General features: G+C 45.3%; 1 protein-coding gene across 1 annotated transcript; it reads right to left on the reverse strand.

Moving 5' to 3' along the window:
* Window positions 1–2,464: 2,464 nt before the first annotated feature.
* On the reverse strand, window positions 2,465–10,492 carry LMOD2 (leiomodin 2). The gene is made up of 3 exons (XM_036328806.1): window positions 10,105–10,492; window positions 3,427–4,806; window positions 2,465–2,916 (listed from the first exon to the last, which is right to left on the reverse strand). Exons 1-3 carry the CDS (start codon window positions 10,375–10,377, stop codon window positions 2,890–2,892), a joined length of 1,680 nt encoding a protein of 559 aa, XP_036184699.1. The 5' UTR covers window positions 10,378–10,492; the 3' UTR covers window positions 2,465–2,889.
* Between the last annotated feature and the right edge of the window lie 2,590 nt (window positions 10,493–13,082).

Below are 13,082 nucleotides of genomic sequence, written 5' to 3' on the forward strand. Positions count from 1 at the left end.
CATTTCAATACAGGCATGGCAGCCTGTAGTTACCTCCTCCTTCCACTCACTCTTTCACTCACTCGTAACAACTACAACTGGGCAGGTATTAAATCAAGATCCTGCTGACACTGAGCTATTAAATACCTGTGGCAGCAGGGCTCTCGGAGCCAGCGAGACTCAGTACCTGGCCCCATTTCAAATGGGGATGAGGTGTTCTTTAAGAGATTAATGTGCAGATATCAATCACAGCCTAAATACTGCGTCTGGTCTTGGACAGCCTCTCTCCCAGAGAGCTGAAAGCTCTTTATAGAGGATGAACGAATTTGTTCCCATATTCACTCTATGAGTTTGCAGGAGGGATGAGCTAAGAATCTCTGCCCTGTGCCGAATAACACCTTGCATGTTTACGGGATTGTCTTGTGCGATAACATTCTAGAAGTGTATTTCTGAATGAGCAATGTACTCACTTAGTATCTGATCGTATCATACTTGTCATAGGTCTTGTGATGCACCTAGTAAGTGCAGGCTGTTCTTTCCTGAGCCCCCAAAGTTCCAGAAAGACAGCTTTTGAAATGCAAAGAAACAGTATGTGTCTCCTGACCACTCTGGTGAGAAAGTCTGGCAGCTCTTCTCTCTCCCCTCACTCTAGGGGTTGCTGCACACCCTCTTCCTGGCGTTCATGCATGGTTTTATGGACAACCCCCCTCATGAGCAACCATTTGCTCCTCTGCCACATCGTGATGGGATTGGAGGCGGTTCCCCTTTAGAAGGGCCTAGTCCTCATGTACACAAAAGGGTCAGGTGAAAAAGGAAGGTCTGCCTTGGTTTCCTGCTCTAAATTCACACACACACACACACCTTTTTTAAAAAATATATATTTTATTGATTTTTCACAGAGAGGAAGGGAGAGGGATAGAGAGTTAGAAACATCGAAGATCAGCTGCCTCCTGCACACCCCCTACTGGGGATGTGTCCGCAACCAAGGTACATGCCCCTGACCGGAATCGAACCCGGGACCCTTCAGTCCGCAGGCCGACGCACTGAGCCAAACCAGTCAGGGCCACACACCCACCTTTTAAAAACCTACATGTTAGCTTTTATTTCTTTGAACAACAATAATGGGCATGATTGTGAACACCAATGAAAAGAGGTAAAAAAAAAAAAAAAAAAGTGAAGGCACTACCAAGGGAAACTGAACGGGGAGACTTTGGGAGGTTTGAACAGAGAGTGCCGGGGAGTGTGGGCCGAGCCGGGACAGACGGCCAGTTTCTCGTGCAACCTCACCCTCCCTGAGCCTGGGCTCCCGCCTCTGTAAAACAGGATAGCGTCTTTTAATGTTGCTGTGAGAAGTTCAGGAGACAACTTAGAGAGTTCAGAAAATGCCAGTCACTGCCCACACCGTGTCCAGGCACTGAGCCACCTCCTTAAGGAAAATGATCAGTTGTTCTTACGAGTGAGAGAGAGAATGGCCGAACAAGAGAGACAGACTAAACGGCACAGACCCAAGAACCATGGGGGAGTGTTCTAGTGAAAATTGAAGGTAATTTTGATTGAAGCTTTGTCTATAAAGCAAACAATCGTTGGACAGGTGACCCAAGACCACTGTTCTACTCTGCAGGACACGCAAGAAACATGACTAATCGTAGCTATTACAAGGGACTTCAGAAGAGATTTGTAGCTTTCATAAATTGGAGTGGAGAAGTCTTTCTTTTTTTTTTTTTTAAATATATTTTATTGATTTTTTACAGAGAGGAAGGGAGAGAGATAGAGAGTTAGAAACATCGATGAGAGAGAAACATCGATCAGCTGCTTCCTGCACATCTCCTACTGGGGATACGCCTGCAACCCAGGTACATGCCCTTGACCGGAATCGAACCTGGGACCTTTCAGTCCGCAGGCCGACGCTCTATCCACTGAGCCAAACCGGTTTCGGCAGAAGTCTTTCTTATTTGAATTGAGATCTTTCTTGAGTGAGAGGAGATGGGGGTGGGGACACACTATGATTACAGATACATGTGTCCTTGTCCCTGGAAGTGTGTCGTGGATGTTGACACCGCCACTGTGTGTGTAGGGCACGAAAGGCTGAGACCCACTGGACGAGGGCTCAGCCAAGGAGAGCTCAAGAGAGGAATCTTTAGCATCAGCCACCAGATCACACCAAATTCATGGGGCCTGTCTTCCATGCATTCCCCCGGCATCTGTATTCTGTTTACCAAAAAACTTTCAATTTTTCTTCTTCCAGAAAGAGTTGATTTTAATTCTAAATGATTAAATTGACCTATAAATCTTATGAGTATGTGGGGGTGTCAGTAGACATCCTGGGTCTCATATCACTGCCTTCAGGATGATCATGTCCACTTTGGGATCTTTTCCTGAGTTTTTATCTCACTACCAAGATGACTGTAAAGAGAGTTTTTGATTCTAGACCTTTAGAAAGAGCTCTGACCACGTTTTTTTGGAGAAGACAAAGAAAAGCAAATGCTAAGGACCAAAACCCTTTTTTGGGTGATAATGTAATATTTTTAATATTCAACAATGTTACATACACACCTGAAAATGTACCAACTCACAAAAAAATATTAGTTTGTTGTTTTTTTAAAAAAACTTCAATCCAAATTTATTGGGATTACAAAAATAACAGCATATTTCATTAACTCAGCAGCTCAGAGCTATGAAGCATCTTTAAACAAACTGCTTCCTGCCAATACAAATCTCATGACATTAAAAAAGAAGTTTATTTTCATATTTACAGAAGATTCTTAAGATTCTCTTTGGACTTCATGGCTGAGGCTATTTTTTAAAGTCAGAGGACGTTTCCAATTGAAGAAGGTACTTTAGAAGCATCTCCCGATGCGTTTCATTTAACGCCAAGGAATAAGTCTGCATCCTCTTCTCAAGATTGTGTGTTTATCGCAGAGCGTCTGGAACTTCCACCTACAAAAACAGGGGGTTTTCTTTCAATAAAAACAACACAAATGACGAAGTGAAAAATATCTCTGAGGTATGTCCCCAGCAGGATTCTCGGAGAGGAACTCAGCTATGGATTGGTTTTCAATACCGGATATTAAAATTGTATATTACAAATTAGGTTTGAAACCACGTGTAACCAACCCTTCGGTAACATTTTTGACAAGTGGTGAACTTTTTTGGAATGCAGATTATACTCCCTGATTATTTATTTATTTATTTATTTATTATTGTTAATTGAATCAGTATTTTTATATGTTGTGGCGTGTTTACATGGGGGCTAGCCCTTAAAAAAACCCTGAAAGGACCAGGCACCTCTCTCAAATGGAAATCGGCTCACCAGGCACCTGCTCTGGATGTTACAAACTTGGTAGGCTTGCTCTCGCATGTTAAAATAGTGATAAGTATGTTGGGAGGCGACTTGGGTGCCACTGTGCAAGGGGGGCCTGAGCCCCAGGGTCTCCTCGGGGTACTCACCCGCCTTAGCTGTCTCAGGCTGCTCCCCCGGATCGCTTCCATGAGGTTGTCATGGGCAGATCTCTGTGGGGTAGAAGGTCGGTAGCTGTCTTCTGCTTTCTTCTCCTGCACTGGCCTCAAGGAATTTTTTATTTCCTTTAGGACGTTTTTCGGCTGTTTCTTCACCTTTTTCCCCTTTTTCTTTTTCTGTCCGTTTTGTAAAGCCCGCTGGGCGCTCTCCTGTTGCTTGATGACCTCGGCGATGTTGCGGGTGATGAGCTTTTTCTCTGGGAGCGGCGGCGGCGGCGGCGGCGGCGGGGGTGGCAGCCTCTGCGGCGCGGGCGGCGGCGGCGGCGGCGGCGGCGGGGGAGGGGGCGGGGGCGGGGCCGCCGGAGACGGCGGGCGGCTCCTCACCGTCTGGACTTTCTTGGGGAGCTTGGGGGACGACCAGGGCGACTGCCTGGGCGATGCGTACGGCGAGGAGCCGGGCGTCCCTCTCTGCCAGACCGCGGTCCTGGGCTGGGCCCCGCCGTCCGCCGCCTCCTGCTGCTTCTGCTCCTGCATCCGCTTCTGCCGCTGCTTGTCCATGTTGCGCGTCAGGAGGCTGGTCATGCTCATGCGCGGCCCCGGCAGCTCGAAGTGGTAGCCCAGGCGCAGCAGCGTGGTGTTGTCCCGGAGCAGCTTCACGATCTCCATCTCCACCTGGCTGCCCATGATGTGCCGCTGGTTGTGGAAGCGCAGCTCGGTGAGCACGGGGTTGTGCTGCAGGGCCCGCATGAGCGCCAGCACGCCCTTGCCCGTGACGAAGTTGGACTCGATGTTGACGCTGGTGATGTGCCGGTTGACCCGGAGCATGTCGGCGATGGCGGCGGCCGCGGCGTCGTCCGCGTGCGTGTTGGCCAGGCTGAAGGTGCGCACCACCGTGTTGCCCCGCAGGGCCTCGGCGAAGCGCGCGAGCGTCTGCGACGTGATGTTCTCGATGTTGTTCAGGTTGACCTCGCGGGTGTCGGGGTCGTTGCTCCGGATCTTCGCCAAGGCCTCCTCGATCACCGTGGGGTTGCCGCTGGGGTGGATGGCGGCCGGCGACTCCGAGTGCCGCCCGCTGTGGCCGTTGGTCAAGCTGATGTTTTCTAACTGACTCTTAAATGTCTTCGGCCGGGCGCTGTCGGGACTGGCGCGCTCAGGGTGGGCAGTGCCGTTGATGGCTTCCTCGTCTTCAACGGCGCTCTCCTCTTCGTGGCTGTCGTCCTCGTCCTCCTCCTCTTCTTCCTCTTCCTCCTCTTCCTCCTCCTCCTCCTCCTCCTCCGCCTCCTCCTCGGTGTACACCTCCTCGGACACCTCACTGTTACTTTCAGTAAAAATCAGCTCTTCCTCACTCTCCTCTTTGTCTTCTTCTGCAACCTAGAGAGCATGGCACCATCGTTAAGTTTGTCATTGCTAAGCACACTTTTTAAATTTACAAAAGTAACATGGTTTCACAATACCCTCGATTTTGCAGACCTTCTGGCCTTCGCGGGTGCCGCAGACCACATTTCCCGTCTGTCTGTCATATGTGAAAATTAGCACCTTTAATTTTAAAATGCTTACGTGTAACCAAGATTTGCTGATCATTAAAGCCACAGGTTATTTTTTTGTCATTAATCCATTATTATATTGTATTTTTTAAAAAATTTTTTTTATTGATTTCAGAGAGGAAGGGAGAAGGAGAGAGAGATAGAAACATCAATGATGAGAGACAATCATTGATTGGCTGCCTCTTGCATGTCCCCTAACGGGGATCGAGTCTGCAACCCAGGCATGTACCCTTGGCCAGAATGGAACCTGGGACCCTTCAGTCCGCAGGCTGATGCTCTATCCATTGAGCCAAACCAGCTAGGGCCACTGTTATGTTTTAAACACATTTTAGCAAATAGGCCATATGTTGGGAAAAAAACACTGTCATGATTTCCCCAACATAAATTAATATTGCATGTTTGCAATCATAGTCTACATATTTAAATCCAAAAGTCACTGTTGGTAAACAATGTTTACCAAGCGATTAGCATGTGATCACACCGCACCTGGCACTGTCCTTGGTTCCGTTGTCGTGTGGCGTGACTTTCTGGGGCAGTTTTAACACGTGCAGGCCATGCCCCACCTGCTCTAAGCCAACCCCAGCGTGTGCACTTGTTTACTCGTGACTGGTGAATGCACGCATTTACTAGACCTACTCAGTAGACATTTAAAGTGATGTAATGCATATAGAAAACTTTTTTGTGAAAGTCAACTTTTCATACACACTTAATTTTAATTGTCTATGTAAGTAAAAACAGGTTAACTAATTTGTCAATTTTTTAACATATATATTCGGAAAATCTGCTTTACCAAATTAGTCCGTGATATCAAGGTTTTACTGTTACGTTGTACAAATAAAACGAATACATTGTTATATGTCAACTATAACTCAATAAATACAGAAAAAGAAAAAGCAACACATGGCAAGTAACAAAAATATATAAGAAGAAAATTTAATCTCCTCGGTGACCAAGGTTAACATTGAATTGCATAATTTTCAACAGCTTTTTCTACAAACATTTGTTGTGTTTTCTGCAGAATAAGCATTCAGAACGCAATTTGTTGAACTAAAATTTACTATCATGTTGCCACTTTGAAAAATAAGGTGGAACTTTGGCTTTGGAAACCCGTGATCAATTTTGTATTCTTTTTCTTAACTACTTACTCTGAACTACTGGACACCTAGCCTACGTACAATTTTTTAAAAACTCACCCCTCCCTTCTGGATTCTGCCCTCACCCCTTTGTCCACGCTTATTTCTCCATCCCAAAGAAACACATGGCAACACGAATACACAACACGTTAATGGATTTCTTCTCTTAATGTTGAAGACTTTTCGTAAACGTGGTCTCCTGTAAGCAGATGTGACAGGAGCCAGGTGCTGTGGGCCGGGCCTGCCTCGGTGGAGACAGAGGCAGTGGCGTCCTGTGCTTCTCCAGCATTTATCTTCCTCGGGGGCAGAGCCTGGCACAGGTGCCCAGAGACCCCACACCCATGAGCCGCTGCTGGCCCTGTCCCTGCTCCGGGGCAAGAAGCCCAGGAAGCGGGGCTGCTGTCAGGGCAGCAGGTCAAAGCTTGGCTCTGTGAAGAAAAACACTTCGGTCACCCTTTTCAGCAAATCAACTGGAAATCTCACGCGAGTGCAGGGTTAGATGAGACGGACCGCAGCAACTAGACTCTAAGTGTAACGCGGAACAGCAGAGAACAGTAGACAATCGTGAAGCAAGCCATTGCCTCAGCCCATGGTCTTCAATTATTTACCACGTTTCCATTATGAAAGCCCTTCAGGCAAACACAATTTCACTTTGTCTTTCCTGTTGACAAGACTCTACTAAAAAGTCCAACTGACTCCTTTCTTTTTCTGATTTAAAAAAAAAAAAAGGAAATTGCTGACAGTTCAATTTTTCCATGTCCCTCCCCTGTCCCCAATGCCTTGGTTCTTCCTTCCACACTGGCACCTTTTATTTTTATTTTTATTTTTTTACCCTGAGGCATCCTACTGCCTGAGGCCTGTGGAATGAGCTTTGGATAACACTGTGCTTGTCTCCACAAGTTTGTTTGCCCAGTTGCTATCACAAAATAGCCTCCAGTTATCCACTTGTTTGGAGTGGCAGGCACCAAGTGATGGCCTGGGGAAGGGGTCAGGCTTCTGGGATGGCTTGTCCAGTCTTAATTTACTCTCTTCTTCAAGATCAGGAGGGAGAGGGATGTGTGTGTGTGTGTGTGTGTGTGTGTGTGTGTGTGTGTGTGTGTGTGTTTAGTTGTTTCCATATTTGCAGGAAAGGGGCCTTTCTCAAAATTCAAGGTATGGTGCCTTAAATTTTTATCCATTTTGGTTTTTGAAGAACTTTAGGCTGTATCTGCAAGAGATGTTGTCCCCTCAAAAACATACTTTCTGCCGAAACCGGTTTGGCTCAGTGGATAGAGCGTCGGCCTGCAGACTGAAAGGTCCCAGGTTCGATTCTGGTCAAGGGCATGTACCTGGGTTGCGGGCACATCCCCAGTGGGAGATGTGCAGGAGGCAGCTGATCGATGTTTCTCTCTCATCGATGTTTCTAACTCTCTATCTCTCTCCCTTCCTCTCTGTAAAAATTCATAAAATATATATATAAAAAAAACACAACGTACTTTCTTCCAGAAAGCTTTCTTTGACACCCCCTGAAATCACCCTGGTGATGCATTCCCACCACCTTGTACTTCCCCCTAAAAAGTGCCTATTTTAATGAGTTGTTTGTCATTTTCCCCCAAAGGCTGTTAGCAGGGTGAGGACAGGGATCATGTCTGTTTCGCTCGCCTGGCTCCGCATGTAGCGGGGGCTCAATCAATATCTGCTCACTGAATGGATGTAACATGACATGGGCTAATGGCTGGGCCCCACTGCCAGAGTCCCTCATGCAGCAGGTCGGAGGGAGCATACAATTAGCTGCTCTGAGAAGTTCCCAGATGATGTTGAAGGTCGGGCACCCACATTTTGAGAATCGTGGTCTTTGTGCCATTAGAACTTGGTGTGAATTTCAGCTTGCTTTTAGAGTGTTGAGCTCAAATGCATTTCTGAACCTCTCTTAGTCTGAGTTCTCGTGTGCGGGAGGTAAGAATTCAATGAAATGATGTGACTGTACTCAAGCTAGGGGAGTTAGAGCCTTGGTCTCCAAGGCCCACGGAGCTATTGAGTGTCGCATAGCTTTGTGTGAAGGGGGGTAGGGGTGGGGGGGCAGAGACTGTCATTCAACAGCAGTTGAATATGGTTTTCCTGAGCTTTTATAGAGCCAATAGCTGCAAAGACCCCCATCTCCTCCCTCCTCATGGTCTGTGCTGTGTGCTCCTCACTTATGCTGTGGCTCCTGGCCCGCCCACCCACCCACCCATCGTCTGCTTTGAGCTTTTCCCTGCGGCTGGAATGGATTTACACTCTCCATCAGCAAGCTTCTGCCCAGCACTCCATGTGACTACAGGGACAGCTGGCCAGCGAGGAAAGTGTCGCGAGAGAAAAATTAGCCAGAAAGGAGTCAAAGTTCATCAACACGGGAGCCTCTCTAATTGACTCGATAAGCCACTGGCGGGGATCAGCCAAACCTTTGGCGGGATCAGATGGGTTCCACCCACCGCTGACAGCAGGCTTCGCCCTCTGCTTCCCACCCACCAAGCTAAAGACATGGTGGCATTAAAATGCCTTTGCGGGGTTATTGCTACAATGGCTGTCTGTCCTGCATCTTCTGGGTCACCTTTAATCTTTTTATGAAGGAATTTCTTGAATAACTGTCACAAACAGGGCATATTTTATATATTTTAACGCACATTCCCACATCAGGAAGAAAAAGAAAAGACCCCTACACAGCATGGCTGTGGAGGAATTGACCTTAAATCCTGGCCTGTCATGTGTGTCCTTCCTTGTCACCTCCCCCTCCAGGCCTTCCATGCAGGCGGCCAGCGTGGCCTTGGCAGACACCGGCCCGATCCCCGTGACCCCTCCTGCGGTGACTGACGTGGGCAGAGCTCACACATATCTTGCTACAAATGTGGCCCACACACCCTGCCACCAAGATCAGCTAACAGCGCCTGGATTAGTCCTGTGGACGTCTTCCCATGGGCTCCAGGCCATTTGGCTTTTAGGTGAGTGTAGTGAAGCACAGAGGTTTTAAACCATCGCTGCAGACCCGTGTTCTTCCAGAAACTCGGAAATTGGCGTTATCAACGTTCTCATGGCCGTTACCACTTTCCCATTGTCTTTTGAGCTCCTTTTCATGATTCATTTGGCGAATTTAAAGAAACGTTTACTGGGCAGAGAACAAGGGCTCGGGAAGCCTGCGCTCTGATAGAAGTCCATTTTCTGGCCCCAGCATCACGACTGTAAAGTAGGAAGGAATCTTAGAGCCGTCTACCCAGGCAGGCTTAACCTGGGCCCTCAGGGGGCTTTGGATGCATGTCATCATTTTTGAAATTCTGTGTAGAAATATGTGTGTGTGTGTGCACAAGCGCACGTGTATTTTCTTAAGGAGAAGGTCCACAACGGACCCAAATTTCAAAGGGGTTTTGGTTCATATGCAGACAGTAAAACCACAGGCTCCCAGTCCCTCAATGGACAGACGGGAAAGAGGAGCCTGCTTAAGTGACTATCTGTCCAACAACTTAGAGATACAGAAGGGACTAGAAAGAAGGTCCCCTGACTCTCAGTTCCATGTAATTTCCTGCCACCCCACACTTCCTGGTGTAGCCACATCACAGTCAACGCAACAAGAGTACCCATTTTTGTCTTTAAAGAAGAAAATAAATTTACATAACTATAATATATATTTATAAAATCTCAGACACAGATACTATGCCACATCCCCAGCTTATAACTCAAATTAGACTTACGTTTGGCAAACTATCTAAACCTATGCCTTACTTTTGAACTATTTTCTTCTTGAAGATTCCATCTTTAGCCAATTATTAGAACCCCAGCCAATCATTTTACACATTACGATCCTTCGGGTGGCCATAGAACTTACAGGACTATTTCAGCCCGAAACAGTGTTCAGTAGCAGGTTATAAGGACTGAAGAGTGAGGGGGACTGCAGAGGGAGAGAAAGCAGGTTCCTAGATTTGGGGTGGGGGTGGGGGTGGAGGGGCCCGGGGAGCAGCCAAGAAAAGGTCCGGAAAGCCTACCTTCCCACACTCCCCCAGCCGCTCCTTCTCCAGCAGCTTCTGGGACTCCTTTTCCCAATAGGCCATCAGCGCCTCCCTGCTGAAATTCCCCGTGGGGGTCTTCTCCGTCAGACTCTTCTGTCGGAGCCCCACCGGCAGGTTGCGATCAGGTTCAATGTCCTCCAACTCCCTCTCCAGCTCCTTCAGCTCCTCGGCCGTCAGGGAAGCCAGGAGCTCGTCCTCGTCGATGGATTCATATTTGCTAAGTCCTCTCCTGTAGCCGAAGGTAGACATGGTTCCTGTTTGGTCAGACGCACAAGGAGCTTGAGGACCTGGGCATGCAAGGCAGCCAGGAGCAGGCGAGGCGGCCAGGGGCAGGCTGGCCAGCAACTGGTGCGGGGAGCGGCTGCGATAGCCTTTTAAGAGGGTGATACAGGCCGTGACAATGCGGCCGGGGTGAAGGCATGGGCTGTTTTAAGCATCAGACGTCAGCTAGACATTTGAACACAAAGAATGTCACATCAGTGGTGGATGGAGGTCTCAGAAGCAGTGGGGATTATGCACACACTGGCCAGGGACAGATTTAGCTGTGCCTGATAGCTCCTGAGGACAGGCAGAGAGGTCTCCGACAGGGAGAGACACAGGTTTTCACTTTGTGTTCAGACAACAGGGGAATACAAGTTCATGTTGAACTGACTGGCTGCCACCCCCGTGGCCACGAAAGGGGTCCTTTTAATCTGAGGGGTGCAGTAGGTAGTTATTCAGGTTTTTCTAAAAGCGCCGCGATGGGAACAGACAGCTATGCTCACAGAGCACTTTAGGTTTTTTATGGCATTGTGTAGTTTACAAAGCACTTTAATACAATTTCCTTAATCACAGCAAGTCCGGTGAGATGACAAACAGTGTCCTCCTTCACAGACTTTGGCAACCAAGGCTCTGAGAGATGAAGTGACAGATTGGGAGTCAGCCAGCCAGACTGCGAAGTGGCCCTCTCCCCAGCGCAAAATGGCTCCCCTCTCCTCACCCCTGAGTGTTAGGAAACTCCTAGGTTTGCAAATAAAACTCCGAAAAGACAAACAGTAATACTGGGTAGGATTTGTTAAGAACTGACACTGTGCCAGCCTAATGCTAAGCGTTTTATATAGTTCATCTCATTTAATTCTACAGTTCTGTACAGTAAATATTATTCCCACATTTCACTAATATGGTCTCAGAGAGGTCAAGTAACTAGCCCAGGGCCACAGAGCTAGAATTTGCACTCATATTTGTGTCTGGGCTGAAAACGAAAGAGAAGCTAATTTGAAATTATATATATATATATATATATATATATATATATATGCTCATATTCTTATGAATGTGATAAAATATATAGCTCATGAGACTTTGTAAATGTATCATTTTAGCACAGGGATAGATTAAAAATCAGTTAAAATGTATATGCATTGAAATATACATTTATCAATACATGTATAATATATTATATTTTGTTTATGTATTCAGCAGCTGGTGAATATATATATATATATATATATATATATATGTATAATATTTGGGTTGTTTCCAGGTTTGGGTTATTATAAATAATGCTGCTGTAAGAACAATTATATGCAAGTGTTTAAGTGGCCGTATGTTTTCATTTCTCTTGGGTAAATAGGTATGTAGTTGTGGAATTGCTGAGTTATATGGTAAATTTACATTTAACTTTTCCAGAAACTGATAAACTATTTTCCCAAATGGCTGCACAAATTTACATTCTCATCAGCAATTGAAAAGAGTTCAAGTGTCCCCACATCCTAATTTGCTATTGCTTTTTTTTATTATTATAGCCATTTCAAGGGTATGAAATGGTATCTCATTATAGTTTTAACTTTCATTCCTCTAATAATTAACGATGTTGGGAATCATTTCATGTGTTCATTGTTTCTCTTATGTCTTCTTTGGTAAAATAATTATTCAGATTTTATGCTGATTTTAAAAATAGGTTGTCTCTTATTGGGACATATATTTTCCATATACTCTGGACTTTATCAGATATATGATTTGCAGATCTTTTATCCCATTCTTTGGCTTGTCTATTCATGTCTTTTGAAGAGCAAATGTTCTTAATTTTGATGACGTTCTATTTATCAAATTTTTCTATTATTGCTTGAGTTTTTGGTGTCATAAGAAATCACTTCCTAGCTCAAAGTCAGAGAGAATTACGCCTATGTTTTCTCTTAAGAGTTTTATAGTGTTAGGTTATTATATTTAAGCTTGTTACCCATTTTGACTTAATATTTGCATATGTGTAAGATAATAGTCTAAATTCATCTTCTTGCATGCAAATATCCAGTTGTCTTAGCACTTAAAAAAATACTATTAAATTGCATTGGTGCCTTTGTGGAAAATTACGTGTCCACAAATGTAAGGGTTTCTTTCTGGACTTTCAAATCTGATCTATGAATCTGTGTAAATTTTCTATGCCAATACCACATGATAGCCCTGTTGTACATAGTGAAATTGCAAGTGTAAGTACTCCAACTTTTTTCTTTTGCAAAAATGTTTTAACCATTATTATCTTCACTCATTATGGTATACTGCCTCCAAAAATAGCTACAACTCTTTTCAATGATTCTAATGAGAGAGATGATTATGAAATTAGAAATGATGAGTTCATTAGATTTTTTTATGGCCTGAGCATATGCTTTTGCATAACTTCAGTGGTAACACATCTTACCTTATGTGAAAATGGTTTGGTTTTTGGAAAGGACAGCAAATCATTATAGCCAAGTGTGGTGAAGAAGATTAGTTATTCATCTGTATAATGACATTTTAGGTAAAACAATGAATTATGATTAAAACTATATTAAAACCTTTGTGTTTTTTGATAAAAAAAAAGATGAGAAGAAAATATATGAAAATGATAGCCCAAGTTTATTTCTTCAACAATTATGTACTGGCCCATGTGATATGTGCAAATTTGAAGGTATGTAATTTATGTACAAAAACATAATTGT

Source organism: Myotis myotis, unplaced genomic scaffold, assembly GCF_014108235.1.
Source record: "Myotis myotis isolate mMyoMyo1 unplaced genomic scaffold, mMyoMyo1.p scaffold_m19_p_11, whole genome shotgun sequence".
In the NCBI taxonomy this organism is placed as follows: Eukaryota; Metazoa; Chordata; class Mammalia; order Chiroptera; family Vespertilionidae; genus Myotis; species Myotis myotis.

Bases quoted from the DNA above. Each gene is read 5' to 3' on its own strand.
- LMOD2 (XM_036328806.1), bottom strand. From the start codon at position 10,377: ATGTCTACCTTCGGCTACAGGAGAGGACTTAGCAAATATGAATCCATC. The intron at 4,807-10,104 runs GTAGGCTTTCCG...CATGCTCTCTAG, and splicing joins GGCTGGGGGAGTGTGGGAAG to GTTGCAGAAGAAGACAAAGA. The intron at 2,917-3,426 runs GTGAGTACCCCG...CTGTTTTTGTAG, and splicing joins GCCTGAGACAGCTAAGGCGG to GTGGAAGTTCCAGACGCTCT.